General features: G+C 39.6%; 1 protein-coding gene and 1 pseudogene across 2 annotated transcripts; both read right to left on the bottom strand.

Moving 5' to 3' along the window:
- Positions 1 to 292: 292 nt before the first annotated feature.
- On the bottom strand, positions 293 to 3,039 carry LOC308241118 (homeobox protein NANOG-like; annotated as a pseudogene). Its single transcript has 3 exons — positions 2,938 to 3,039; positions 2,438 to 2,693; positions 293 to 768 (listed from the first exon to the last, which is right to left on the bottom strand). The product of its transcript is annotated as a homeobox protein NANOG-like (transcript).
- LOC308241641 (protein BRICK1-like) lies at positions 1,663 to 1,890 on the bottom strand (the record flags this gene model as incomplete). Its single annotated transcript, XM_080655147.1, has 1 exon — positions 1,663 to 1,890. One exon carries the CDS (start codon positions 1,888 to 1,890, stop codon positions 1,663 to 1,665), a length of 228 nt encoding a protein of 75 aa, XP_080511273.1.
- Positions 3,040 to 15,601: the final 12,562 nt, after the last annotated feature.

The following is a 15,601-nucleotide window of genomic DNA, read 5'->3' on the forward strand; positions in this document are numbered from 1 at the left end:
TAGCCAGAGACACCCTTTATCATTTGTCTACAGCAGCAAGGCTACAGAAACCTCTTTGATTAGTCTCCAGTCACATCCCTCCAGTAGGCACAATAGGTATAATGAGATGCAGCATGTCAAGGCAGAGATGTGTAGAAAAATCCTAGGAGAGGTAATACAGCCACTGCCCAAACTGAGATTGAATAACGTACTCATTGTCATCCCTTCTCAGCCTTTTGGCTAAGATCAAGTGTAGTATACCCATCCTCACACTGTGTTCATGGCTGAATGTTTGTGGAGTCAGGCTGTATGTTCATGGAGTAATCTGGGAATAAATCCATGGTTTGCCGGTTACTACAGTACTTAAGGGTTTGCAGTATTGCATCCAAGGTGGCTCCAAATCACAGACAGGATTTTGCTGGAACCAGATCTGGGGCTGCAGGGATCCCCCTCCATAACTACAGAACTGATTGTTCCAGGCCTGGTTGTTCTGAGCCTGGGTATCCCAGTCCTGGGGGCACCAGGTCTTACTACTCCAGGAGTGGTAGGTCCAAGAAGGGCTCTTCCAGGAATGGTGGCTCCAGGTTAGGTTACTGCAGGCCGGGTTGCTCCACATTGAAAGGTTTCCAAAAGGTTCCCTGTGGTTGCTGAGCTCGTCTGAGTCACACAGTTGCTATTCTTTGGCCAGCTGGATTTCTGCCACCTCTTGCATTTCATTCTCTGGTTCTGGAACCAGGTCTTAATCTGCTTGTAGGTAAGGTTCAGGATATTGGAAAGTTGTTGCATCTGCTGGAGGCTGAGACATTTATTTTTTTTTCTTTTATTTTTTTAAAAATATATTTTATTGATTTTTTACAGCGAGGAAGGGAGAGGGATAGAGAGTTAGAAACATCGATGAGAGAGAAACATCGATCAGCTGCCTCCTGCACACCCCCTACTGGGGATGTGCCCGCAACCAAGGTACATGCCCATGACCGGAATCGAACCCGGGACCCTTGAGTCCACAGGCCGGGACTCTATCCACTGAGCCAAACCGGTTAGGGCTATTTTTTTCTTTTAAAGTTGAGGAGTTTATTAGGGAAATATCAGAGGCAAACACCCCAAGTGACAGAAAGAAAAATCTGAAAATGTCCCTTCAAGCCAAGTGGGGACCTGACCTTGACCTCCCCAGAAGGACAAAAAACTGGCGGATTAGCAACAACATTCTCTGGCAGCCACCTTGCCAGGGCGTGAGTCTCTCAGCCAGGACTGTCTGCTACCTCCCAACAAGGGTAGGGAGGAGAAAAGACTGTTTATAGAATCAATGCAGAGGCAATGAGAACTGTAAGGAAAATCTGAGAGAGAGAGAAAGAGAGAGGTGGGGAGAACCTTAATAAAGAGGCCCAGGCTTTTGGCTCTGAGCGCCTCAAATACTAGTACATTGACAAGTAGTTCTACAAAATGTTACTGAAAAGGTAAAATGCCTAATGTTTTCAAGAGTTCCCCTGGACTTCTCCCCACATGTCATATCACACTGCCAGATGGACATGGCAGAGCCCAAAGGCCACATTTTTGAAGAAAGAAAAACAAGAATAAGCCATGTTGCTCTTTAAGGAGAGAGGAAGGAGTAGAAGGCTGCTGGGACCTTTCCCACGTAGGCCCGCGTTCTGTAAAGCAACTTCCCAGCAGCAGTCTGGCACAGTTCTAGGTGAGGGTCTCACCTTTTGTCACCGTGGCTTCAATGTACTCTATTCTCCGTTTAAGGGCTGTCAACTTCTCATTTAGTGTTGCGAGTCTTGAATGACAAGACATATGGAACGAGTTGAGAAAGTTCGCGATTTTCTTGATGCTGCTGGTGATGATTTCAATGGACTCCCGGTTCGCCCAGTCCCGGTGAATTTCCCGCTGCACAGGACCCTCTTGTCCTGCCATGGCCACCACCTAAGGAAGTCTGAGACATTTACAGGCAGTCCTCGGGTTACGTCAGACTCGACATACATCGTTTCGTGGTTACGTTGCCATCTCCTATTTATTTACATATAAAAAAAGTTCGGTCATTTCGACGTTTGTACATATGTGCTTTATGTTTTTTATTATTTCTTTACCACAACTAAAGGTCAGGAATTGTTATCTTTCTTTTAATTTTTTTTTACTGTTTCACTTCATTACTGCTGTGTATGTGCTGCACGTGAGTGACATAGGTGCTCAGGTAGATGGGTTCGGACTTAGAGCAAAAATCCCTACGTCGCACAGTAGGAACGGATCTCCAACGTAACCCGAGGAACTACTGTATTTTAAAAAATATATATTTTTATTGAATTTAAAGAGAGAGGAAGAGAGAGAGAGAAGCATAGACGTAAAAGCAGGCTGCCTCCTGCACGCCTTTTACCAGAGATCAAGCCTGCAACCTGGGCATGTGCTCTGACCAGGAATCAGACAGGCAACCTTTCTGTGTATGGGGCAACACCCAACCAGCCAGGGTGAGGCTGAGACATTTCTGTCTCTAAAATCTCCCATTGAGTACGCAGAGCTGGGTCTGTGAGAAGACAGTTCTGATCTCCCATTTCCCGACCTCCTCCTTCCTCATTGTTCTGTTCTACAGAAGTGGGTAGTATTCCTCTGGGACTGGTGGAAGAATCAGGGCTGTTCTGAATAAGCAGATCCATGGAGGAAGGGAGAGGAGAGACAGTCTTCATGTGGAGTGTCTTGGCAGATGACATTTGGAAGGTTGCATAGTTTTCTCTTTATCTTCTCTTTTTAAAAAAATATATTTTTTATTGATTTCAGAGAGGAAAGGAAAAGGAGAGAGATAGAAACAACAAGGATGAGAAAGAATCATTGATCAACTGCCTCCCACACGCCCCCCACTGGGGATGGAGCCCACAACCCAGGTATGTACCCTCACCAGGAATGAAACCGTGATCTCCTGGTTCATAGGTTGACGCTCAACCCCTGGGCCATACCTGGCTAAACTGCATCGTTTTCTTCAGGCTCATAAATCTCAGGCACTGGTGAAGGTTCCTTAGAATTGGATGCTTTGGGGCAGGGCAGGCTTTGGGGACAAGCCAAATCCACCCTCATGTTGCTTTGCAGTAACAGGTGCCAACCAGCCAATTTTGCAAAAGCTCCCATTTCATCTTTTTGAGCTGTTGTCATAAGCTGCCAATCAGCTCATAAAATACCCTTGATAAAGTTTTTAAAACCCAAAATGTTATATTTGTAATCCTGATTATGACCCCAAAGAATTCAGAAAATATAATGTTATTATGGGCATCCTAAAGTATTTTTTTTAATTGATTTCAGAGAGGGAGAGAGATAGAAACATCAATGAGAGAGAGAGTCATTGATTGGCTGCCTCCTGCACACCACCTACCAGGGATTGAGCTCACAACCCAGGCAATCAAACCATGGGAATCAAACCATGACCTCTTGGTTCATAGGTCGATGCTCAATCACTGACTTACACCAGCCAGGCTAAAGTAATTTTTACTACGTTAAAAAGACAGCATAAAATGTACCATTTTATTTCATTTATTTTTTAAATACTTTAATTGAGTTTTAGAGAGCGGGGAAGAGAGAGAGAAACATTTATGTGAGAGCAAAACACCCCCTATTAGGGATTGAGCCTGCAACCTGGGTATGCGCCCTGAGTCAACCAGCAACCTTTCTGTGCGCTGGACAACACCAAACCAACTGAGCCACACTGGCCAGGGCTAAAATGTACCATGTTAACCATGTTTAAGGGCATTAAGTACACTCATATTGTGGTGAAACCATCTATCTATCCATCTTCAGAACTTTTTCATCATCCCAAACTGAAACTCTACACCCAATCAAACAAGAACTCTCCATGTCCCCTATCCAATGGCATTTAAAAACATTTTTCATTTATTTATTGATTTTAGACAGAGAGGAAGGGAGAGAGAGAGAGAGAGAGAGAGATTTGTTGTTCCACTTATTTATGTTTTCATTTCTTGTGCCCTGGTCGGGGATCAAACCCCCAACCTTGGCGTTTTGGGGTGGTGCTACCTGACTAGGGCCTATCTCATAATATTTTGCCTGACTTTGCTGAGTTCATCATATGCAGACTTGGGATAGTACTAGTCAGTCATTAACCTTCTTTTTATGTAATTGCCAAAGTATTATCCCTTTAGGAACTACAAGCTGTGAGCTTGGCTAAACAATACCAGCTGTGTTGGATTGGGGCAAGGGTTTCTCAATAGGTGGGTGGACATCTAAGCTGAGAAGTCATGGACTGAAATAGAAAAGAGAAATAAACATATATCTTTATTCTTAATAACAGCATTATGATTTCCACTATTAAAGTAAGGATACTGATGCCAGAACATTTGAAAATTTGTTGGTGGTCACAGCGTCCAGACCAGGGGCTTGTTTCCTCTTCGCCCCATGCAGCTTCTGCCTTTAGGTTCCACGCCATCCTGGAGACCATATTTTCAAAGTTTTGGATGACTACTCTGTGCTGGGCTCCAAGGGACACATAGGTAAAGGAGACAAAGGTTTTGCTTTCAAAGAGCTCACAATCTTAAAGTCTCAGAGTGCTTCCATTTAAACATCAGTGGCTCTAGGTTAATTCTTAACTGCTCATGCTGTCCTCACCCACTCAGACTTCAACAGAAAGACTTACGTGAGGTAATAAAACAGTGAAAAGAGGGATTATCTCCAGATGGTGCTGATACATGATTCGGTGAAATATAAAGTGAAGAAACAACCTGTAATCCATGCTACATTAAAAAGAAATATATTTCTTTAAGCAGCCAGTCCTTCTAGGGCACCTAAAATGTCATTTGATTTTAAAAGTTTAATCTACTACAGGTTTTGGGGAAAATGTACATTCAGTTTTCAAAACCCTTTTAATCTCTGTACCCAATGGCTGAGTTTAAGGACATGCCCTGACCAGACTATGTCCTGATAAGCAGGCTGTGGGTAGCTGCTTGCCTTACATTTTTCAGCAGGTATTTTGCTTGGCACATCATCTCCCCTGTGGAAAATGGCTGGTCTTGCAGGCACTTACATAACCTTCTTCCAAAGCAAATCCTGTCCCCACCCTTTTACTCCTCAGCTCTGGCAGCACACTGTTTATTTAAATCTTTCCTTTCCCCTAAGGCTCAGAGCCAGAGCCACAGCTGCCATGAAGCGCTCCCCTCCCTAACCCATCTGTGGCGATTTCCTCACCCCTAGATGTACAGAATTTAGTTACCTGAGCCTCTCACTAGAAAACATAGGGACAGCAGAGCATAATGGTTAAGACTTCAGGCTCTTTAACTCAGGCCTCTGGATTCAAATTCACCACTTACTTGCAAATTCTTTCATCTATCTCAGCTTCTATTTCTTCATCTGAAAATGGGGATAATAATAACCTCATAAGCTAATTCTTAATAAACTGCTTGGAACAATCCAAATGTCCATCAGCAGATGAATGGACAGATAAAATGTCATAGTTACATATAATGGAATATTATTTGGCCTTAAAAAGGAATGCAATTCTGACACATGCTACAACATGGATGAACTTTGAGACATTATGCTAAGTGAAAGAAGCCAGTCACAAAAGGACAAATATTGCATGATTCCACTTATGGGAGCTAAATACACAGAGTAAAATACACAGAGACAGAAAGTAGAGCAGTGGTTCCCAGGGGTTGGGGGAAGAAGAGAATGGGGAGTATTGTTTATTGGATATAGAGGTTTAGTATGGGATGATGAAAAAGTTCCGAAGATGGATAGTGGTGATAGTTGCATGGTAATGTAAATGTATTTAATGCCATTAAAATGTACACTTAAATGGTTAAAATGGTAATTTTTGTTATGTACAGTATATCATGAAAAGGTTAAAAGGTATATTATACCACAATAAAAAATTTTTACAGAACAGGATCTGGTACATGGTAAATTCCCTCAAGTGTTACTTGTGGCATCTCTGGCATTGTCCCTACTTTCCCTTATAATTCTTGCATTTTTATTCAGCACTCAGTTTGCTGTCATCTCTCCACCTTCAGGGCAAGGACTGCATCGTCCTTCACTGTACTTGCCAATGTACCTTGCATATAGTTGGGCCCTGTAAATCATTGACTGATTAGGACAAATTCCAAATGCCCCATAATGTGGTCCGTGCTTTCACGTTATTGAAGTGGTTCTCAGTGTTTTCTCAGTGGGAGGCTGTTAGCATGGTGACTAAGAGCCAGGGGTTTAGAGTCAGTCAGGCCTGATGTGAGTGTCAGTTTTGCCATTAACCGGCACATGAACTTTTGGGAAAGTCAGTCATCTCAGCTTCTGCTCACCTGTGTTTAGGATAATAATATCTATTTCCCCATATTTTCTGTGATAATAAAATGAAATAACATACGTTAAGAACATGGCCCATTCTGGATACTCAATAAATGGCAGTTAACACAAACATTTTTTATCCTAAGTGTTATTGCTCTTAACTCCATCATTCTGAGTCAGTTTCTGAAACTGACCTTTCACTTAAAACATGCCAATCCCTGCACGACTGTGGGTGTTTCTGCGATGAAGGACAGTATCTTAAAACTGCTCAGGAGTATTGTGGGATTTACTCTGCTCCCCAGGCCCAGCAGTCTCAGGTGTACCAGGAAGATCCTAGGAGCCCAGCAGAGCGAGAGAAAAAGCTTTCTCAACTCAGACGTATTTCCCACTCAATGCAGACAACCATTCTTAGGTGCGAGTGGCTGCTCAGAGCCTTTCAGGAAGGCAGTGCTGAACAAAATTAGAGCAGAAAGCCTGGGCGAGTCTCTAAAGTCCACAGTAGATGGGGAGATAGGAGCAGAGGACCTTTTGGCTTTAAAAGGCAGGGACCACGTGAGGACCAGGTAAGTTGCTTAGAGGCTGAACTTAGTGAAAAGCAAATGGTGGTCACTATGGATGACTTGGAAGGCAGCCAGGAACAGGAAGCAGAGTGGTAGCCACAGAGGTGAACCCCCTGGGAGCTGAGTATTTTGTGCAGCAGGAACCAGATCTGGGCAGATTGGATCTTGTTCTTCCTGAAATCGCAGGGGTCTTATTCCAGAGTGGAGCACTGGAGCATGCTCTTAGCTCAGGAAAAGGGCAAGTGGTCACACTTCAAGGTGAGTGTTGGAGAACAAAGGAGATCCTCTTGGAATGGGCATTCCAGGAAGTTTAGAAGGAGTCTTGAGCAAATAAAATATAATCATGGACTGGAATAAGAACTTTGATTTTACAACACCTGAGGGGACTCCAAGAGAGAGAGCCAGTTAAGAAGAAGGAAAGAGAGCAAACAGCAAAAGACCACACTTGAAGTGGAGCAGTTAAGAGGAAAGAGGTCAGAGAACTATAAACATGCTCCTACACAAAACACTTATCACCTGATGGGTAGCCACACTCACCCACCCCCAGCCACCTGTCAACATTCCTCTGTCATGCACTTGATACTTCAAAGGTACTTTGTATGTATAAGTCATTGTCTCATACATGGACAAATTCTATTTTACTGACCATGGAAAATATTTGTAACTAATCTTCCAAAGAACTTTACATTTCAGAGCCCCTACCTCTAAGTTGTGAATCTTCCATCAATCATTACCCACAATGTAAAAAATGACAGAAGATGTCTATCTATGTCACTAGGACTTGGCTTGAAATTTGCATAAACAGTGGGGAAACACACATACACCTGCATGCGCGCACGCGCACACACACACACACACACACAATATCAACAGAATGTATAGTGTGTAATCATAACTATGAAAAAAGTTTCCGAAATAAAAGACTGAAAGAATATTTACCAAAATGTTTACAGAGGTTATTCATTTTCAAATTTTTAGAATAGGTTACTTTTTATAAACAATCTCTCTCTCTCTCTCTCTCTCTCTCTCTCTCTCTCTTCTTGCAGCCACTTCTTCCTACTAAGCAAAACGTCTGTCTCTGGGCCAGGGGATGGACAAAAGTCTTTGTGGGACCAGCAATGATCATCTATTACTTAGATGGTGGCCTTGAAAGCCATAGGGACCAATGAGCTTCTTAGAAGAAAAGGATTATATCAATTCAGGTGATCCTAAATTACATTTTAATTTTGTAATAAAAATCTAAAAGTCTCATAAACACATTCTTACTTTTTTCAAAGCAAATGTTAGATTACTAAGACAAGTTAGATTTTATTCTCTTCTGTTACACCTGATTTGTAATGGGAAGATTGTCAATTTAATTCAGCACATATTCATCACTTACTAAATACAAAGCAGTTTTAAGGAATGCAAAGCCGCACTTTATCCAGTGGAACAGAAAATACGAGTAAATAAATAACTATATTATAGGTCAGAAAATGATTGATTCAGCAAAGGCAATCAAAATCTATATGATACCATAACAAGTTTTTTACATTTTCTGAATCCTTTGGGGCCATTGTGAGGATTATAAATATAACTATTTGGGTTTTCTAAGCAGTTAGTTGAATATTTGATCATGCAAGAAATTCACTGAAACAATTAAGATTTTCAATAATTTTTTTATTCATTAAATCTTTTAAAGATTTTAAAGTTAAGTGTCTCAGAGAAACTATTATGGTTGTTTTGAGCTGCCATAAGAAGTTTAATTAGTTCTTTGATTTGCTAACATTTTCTTTTAAGTAGATGTGCTCTGATAAATTATTTGCCTTTGGTTCTATATTTGCAAACCTTTTTCCTATGTGACACTTGCCCTACTAAAATATGCTTAAATCTCTATTTCACAATTTAAGGCAAGTCTGATGCCCTCCCCAGTGTTTCTGTCAAGTCCTAGGGAAAGAAAGCCTGAGCATTTCACTGAAACCACTACTCACCACTCTCTCATCCTGGGTGGGTCACTTCATTTTCTGAGCCGCTATTCAACAATAGGTTGTGAATGATTTGAGACAGTCCATGTCATTTATCTATTACCTACTGTTGCTTTGGTGGAAACTGGAAATGGTGGTGGTGGCTTCACTGGGGGAATAATAATTTTTTAAAAGATATTGAAAAGTAGCCATTTCTGTTCCTACAAGTTCTTGGAGGCCCCACTCTACCCTACACAGCACCATTACCTTGCTGTCTCGCTCTCTTCCTTACTCTTCTTATTCCTCCTCCTCATCTCTACCCCTTCCTTTCTGGGTTGTCTGATGAACTCCAAATTTTCTGCTTTGAAGAGCAATTCCATTTCTTAAATGCTTTTACAAGCTCAGTTTTTGGTTTATCTTTGCAAAACCAAATCCCGTTAAGATACTTAACTCACAGGGGGAAAACATTAAATATAGGATTAGGCTTCATAAAACATTGTTGTAGGAGAAAAACAGCAATTTGGACTCTGCATGAACGAAAATGTCAAGTGGATATTGTCAATATGCAACATTGACTTTCTGTAGAGAATGGGATAAAGTTCACACCCAGCCCTTTAAACCTTGATCCCAGGCATGATTTCAGACTTTTCTTCAGTCAATTTATTCAACAAATATTCATTAGGACCAGTATGTGACATGTGTTATGCTGAACTCTGATGATCCAATGATGAGCAGAACCCATTGCTGACCTCACTGAGTTTTGTCTGGGATGTGATTTCTTGCCCCCTGAATTCTGTAGCCCCAAACCACTCATTGCTCTCCACATATGCTTTATGCTTCCCTCTCTCTTGACTTGTCCTCTACCAAAAATGTTTTCTCCTTCCCCGTTGTCACCTTGTTCAATTATTTGAAAGGACAGACCTAAATTTGCTTCTTTTAAAATGTTGCCCAGGTTCCCCCAACTGGATTAATTCATTTATACTGAAGAAGCCCTTGGTACTTCTGTTCTAATTCATGGCACAGAGGAAAGCCTATGAACACTGAAGCTAAAAAGCTTTGGGTTCAAAGTCTCTCTCTGCCACTGGAGGAAATCACATAGTTCTTCAAAACTTGTTCCTCCATCTGTAAAATATCTGTCTCATGTGGTTGTTATATAGATTAAGTAATATAGATAGAAATAATATAATGGTGCAAAAGATTGTCTGGATTTTACATTATTAGTTCATAGAATTGGCTGGTTATTCTATACCTGTAGAAGTGCTTAAGGGAAATAATTCATGAAAGTTACAGTCTTTCATCATGGCAGTATCACTGTGTTGTTTTTTGAGTTGAATATTGTTGCCATATATTTAATCCTTACCCTGAGCTAGTCATTGTATATAATCTCATTTAATCACCCCCAATCTTATAAAGTAGGCATCATCCTTTGTTTTTGATATTACTTATTAGCAATCAGCATTTATTTCCAACTCGTTCTATGCTTTTCTTTAACTAAAGGGACTGGGAACTCAGGAACTACATTTTTTTGGGTACAATTTAAATTCTGCTAATAAGATACACTCAAGATATTTGGAAAAGGGAGGTAAGATCAAGGGCATTCTTCCATAGACAGACATGGCAGCGTTCGCAAATGTGAGCTTTGGCAGGCCTGGCCATATTCAATGTAGTGCCCAGTAGTGCCTTGAGACTATTTTTCTCACTAGCTCCAGATAAAAAACTTGCAGAAGCACTCTACTTGGCCTACTTGATGTCCCAAGTCTAAACCTTGACAAACTACTGTGGCCAAAGGAACTAAGTTCCCTAAGAACACAGCAGCTCCCATTTGGATCATGTGGCCACAGAAGACAGAAGGATAGTTCCCCCTCAAAAAGTGGATAACAGAGGGATCCCCCAAGCCTGAGTCTCCCCAAAAGCAGTCGTGTATGCAGGTAGTTTATTTGAACACTGATCATAAAGAGTGGGAGTGAGGATCTGGAGGAATGAAACAAAGAAAAAAAATCACCCCCAAATTCCATGATGTATTATTGATTTGGAGATCACTATGGGTAGCTGATGCTCAATCTTGCCAAGACCTTCAGAGGATCCTTATGAAATGAGTCTTAAAACTGGCTCAGTGGATAGAGCATTGGCCTGTGGACTGAAGGGTCCCAGGTTCGATTCCAGTCAAGGGCACATACTTTGATTGCAGGCTCCCAGCCCTGGTTGGGGGCACGTGAGAGGCAATCAATCGACGAGTCTCTCTCACATTGGTGTTTCTCTCTGTCTCTCCCTCTCCCTTCCACTCTCTCTAAAAACCAATGGAAAAATATCCTTGGGTGAGGATTATAAACACACACGCACACAAACACACATAAATAAATAAATAAATAAATAAATAAATAAATAAATAAATAAATAAATAACACTGTCCATCTTTGGAAAGGGAGGGGAAAGCAGCTCATCTCATTTACTGTAGCTAAAAAATTTACCGTGAGAAGCTGGGTCTGCTCTAATGGACTGACATTAGCATGGACATCCTGTACTCCTTCTAGTAACTTTTCATGTGAGAAGTTAATAGCTGAATATAAAATCCTAACAAAAGAAAAAAGTAAATACATATTTTTTTTAATTTTTTTAATTTTTTATTTTTTTTAATTGTTTGAAGTATTACAAATAGTAGTACATATGTCTCCTTTTTTTTCCCCCATTGACCTCCCCCTGGCCTCCCCTACCCCCCAGTACATGCCTTTACCTGCCCCCCCCCCCAGTGTTTTTTATCCATTGGTTATGCTTATATGCATGCGTACAAGTCCTTTGGTTGATCTCCTACAGCCCCCCCCCACAACCACAACCTCCTCTGCCTTCCCCCTGTAGTTTGACAGTCTGTTCAATGCTTCTTTGTCTCTGTATCTATTTTTTCCCCATTTCATTCCTTTAAAAAATCTTGCCTCTGCAGACTAGAAATAAACATATAATAACAAAAAATGTTTGAGTCCCAATTTCCATGTTCAACAGTTCTGAGTCCCCGTTTCAATGTCAAACAGTTCCTTAAGTGTACATGTCAGCAGTGATATCTGGATGGTGGGCACATGGTGGCAATGCAAGTCCGACCTTCTCTGGTTTGGTCCTAGGCAACCTGCTGCGTCGCACAGCTGCTGACTGCTAGCATGGCAAGGCATCGTCAGCGTCTTCCATCTCTGGACTGTTTCTCTTCTTGTCTTCGTGGTTGGAGCAGACCTGTCAATTCCTCTCTGTTGCTGGAATCCACATGGTCTTGGAGTTGTTTTCTGAAAATATACAAACATATTCTCGACCAAAACTTAATAAAGGAATCTATTCTATATAATTGATTTGGGATCCTTTTTATTTTTGCCCAAACGATTTTCCTTTGTCTTATTTAGACACCATGTGTGTTTTTCATGGGTGTCTTGCTGTTAGCATTACAAATGAAAACTAATTTTGTAAAGTAAAAGTTTTCTAGATGTAATTTACTTATAGGATATTTTTCCTTACATGATATTACCCTTCTATCCCCCCTTTTTTGATTAATGGAGGCTTTTGTAACTTTTATAATGCAGTCTTGATAACTTTAAATTTTAATTTTTTGCACAAAAATATGACTGCTTTAGTTTCATTGCATGTTTAGGAATTTTACCATGAGATGAACTACCAATAGAAATTTTAGTTACTACATTAGGAACAGCTTTTTGTCCAGTACAATTAAATTTTCTTGAATATTCACTTATTTCAATTAGCCTATTTAAATTAATCTGAAAACTTGATTATTATTTTACTGTCAAATTTAATACTCTACCAACGATCTTAATTTACCCTGTAAATATTAGTGGAAAGGATTATTTGCATTCTTGAGTAGGCCCTGAGCAAAAAGTAAATACATATTTTATATAAGCTTGATTAAAAAATATATATGTACATATATAATCAAGCTTATTAAATACCCTACAAAAAAGGGGATACCAAAGTGATAGGACTAAAATATATTTTATAGCAGAGTTGATGCTAGTCATATTTTATTCAGACCTGATGTAGCCTGAAGTCAGGACAGAACACAGGAGCCAAGGAGAAAGCCCTGAGTAAGTGGACACGTTGGATGCAATTTTTAGAATTTGGTTAAAGAAAAGAAAAAGACTCTTGGAAATGGACCTTTAGTGATTTTATTGAAATTACAGTCATGGTTGCCTTGTCTCCACCATCACACTTCTAGAAACAGTCCCGTGAATCAGCCTCCAACCTATGGTAACTTCCACCCCAACCCTGCAAAGGAAGCACAGTGATTGTGAATGTTTATGTGTATATACATGTGAGCAGCTATGAATAAAATGTAGTGAATTTAGAATGCTGTGTCTATAATGACTTGTTTGAAGTCTTCTATTTAAAATTTAGTTTAGGAAAGAAAAACACCATTCATACTTTAATTGAAAGCATTCAGGACTGAGGAATTTACTGAACTTGCCCTCAAATCTTATCTATAATTCAGTTATATTGCAAACAATGTAAGAAAAGTTATTTGGACTTACTGTTTTAGGGATATTTATGCTCTCTAGAGAAAAGAATCCAGTATTGTGATACTGTATTAGTCATTTTTCTGATGAGAGGGAATAAATTCCTTACTGTGTAGCGCTGGGGCAAGGCTTACCCAGGTATTAAATTCTTTGTGTGGATTATGGATGGGATGAAATAAGCTTTAGGTTATGGAATTTGGAACCAAGAGGGGAACTAAGGCAATGTTTAGGACAAAGATGGATCTAGGAACCAAAGTAAAAGACAAATGTTAACAAATGCTAAAGGAGCAATCTTGCCTATGGGGAAAGAAAGAGCTTCTAAGGGCACAAGCCTGATTGGTTTTACCAGAAATACTTAATCTGGTTTTTAATACAAGCTATACAATATCTTTCTCTTTTAGTGAAAGCAATTTAATAGGAGATCAATCACAGTATTTAATCACTGACATCTGCAAAGGTGAAGAAGAGTTTAGAGATAATGATCAGCATTTGCTTCTTGAATGTTTTGGATGCGTTTCTTATTGTGCACATACGAACAACTGGCCTCCTAACTGATCTGCAAATCTCTCAAAGAGAAAGGCCAAAGTACTAATTTGTCAATAAACAACATAATGCCTTTTACTGTGTCTTACAAAACAGTCCTATAAGTAATTCAGAATACTGCAACAATGTTCTAGTTTGGCATTTAGATGAAAGTTAATCCTATTTCTAAGAATTTTAACAGATACTCTGCAATGACATTAATTTGCTTATGTGTTGGAAAGTGTGTCTTGACTTGGAGTAGATAGACCATGGTATTCTCATACTTATCACGCATGTTAGTTCAATCTTTATAAAATCATTTTAAATGGACAAAGAAAAGAATACTATTTACCCTGAAGGATTATTGTGACTATTCAATAAAGTGAATTCTGATTAACAAACATTTATTAAACACCTATTATGTGCTAGGTTCATTTGTCAGACACTAAGAATCAACTGAAGGGAACATTTTGTAAGACAGTTCACAATCCATAGCATAGACATTTAGGACCTCACATGGCCTAAAGTATTTGAGGTCTCAGAAGGAATGAAGAGATCATCTTGATCAATATCTTCACTTCTCAGATGAGTAAACCGGGTCAAAGGAGGTTAAATCAATTGAACAAAATCACAACCAGGTGAGCCCACTGGTCGTTCTGGAAGGTCATTCCACCGTCCAGTCTAATTAGTATTTTAGCTCTTTATTATATAGGATATTAATGATTGCAAATTTTAATCATTATTATATTAACGATTGCAATTTTTAAAAATCTTGACAAATACATTTTTCATTATAACATATTCAGGTGATTGTTTAAGATTTCTGGAGGAATTATAAATTTGGATGGGTTGATAGAATAAATCTATATTAGCAATATTTCTGCTTCTCCTCAAAGCATATGGCAGAATTATACTTCTCCATCCCCTTAAAGTAAACCATGGCTTTAAGCAATGGGATTTGCATAGATATGCCCTGTTAGTTCCAGGTGGAAGCACTTTCAAGCCAGTGTACAATTTGCTGCGTTTCCTCCTCCTGCCATGGTGACCTGCAAAGTACCAGATGGTGGACTTCCCATCAGCCTGAGCCTTTGTGTAAAGATGATGCAGAGCACTGTCCACAGCAAGTCAACAAAAATGTGACATGACCATATTTTTGTTTTAAACCAGTGCAATCTGGGAGTTATTACTATAGCATAATCCTAAGCAATCCCGTCTGACATTTGGCTTTAATTTTACTTTGGCATTCTATCCATCTCACATTGCTGGTTAAAGGATGATATGACTTTAACATTTGCCATTCCATTAGTCACCAGAAGTCATGTGACTGTATCTTCACTCTGTTTGAATTCCATATACATATACTTTCCAAAAACAAGAGTTCAATGGAAGATGATAATTTCAGATGGAAGAGGACCATTTTAAAATCAAAGTGATAAAAATAACTGCTCTCTCCTTAAATCTGAAAACAAAACAAATTTGTTTTTTATAGAGATTTTTGTTCTTTTTTTGAGAAGTCTGTCTGGAAAAAATCTATTATAGGCTGTTATAGTAATTCCTATCTAAAGATATCAAAGAATAGAATGCTTAGCACAATCTCTGGCATATAAGAGATGTTAAATATACACTTATTCAGAAAGAGAATGAGTAAAGTAGAAGAGAAAGAAGAAAAGATAGGGAGAGGGAGAAGGAGGAGGATGAGAAGGAGAGTGAAGAAAAACATTACACACACACACACATATCCTATCTAATAAAAGAGTAATATGCAAATTAACCATCACTCTGCTACACCCACAAACCACGCCCACCAACCAATCAGGAGCGAGTATGCAAA

The sequence above is a fragment of the Plecotus auritus genome (assembly GCF_963455305.1).
Source record: "Plecotus auritus genome assembly, chromosome: 2".
Lineage (NCBI taxonomy): Eukaryota > Metazoa > Chordata > Mammalia > Chiroptera > Vespertilionidae > Plecotus > Plecotus auritus.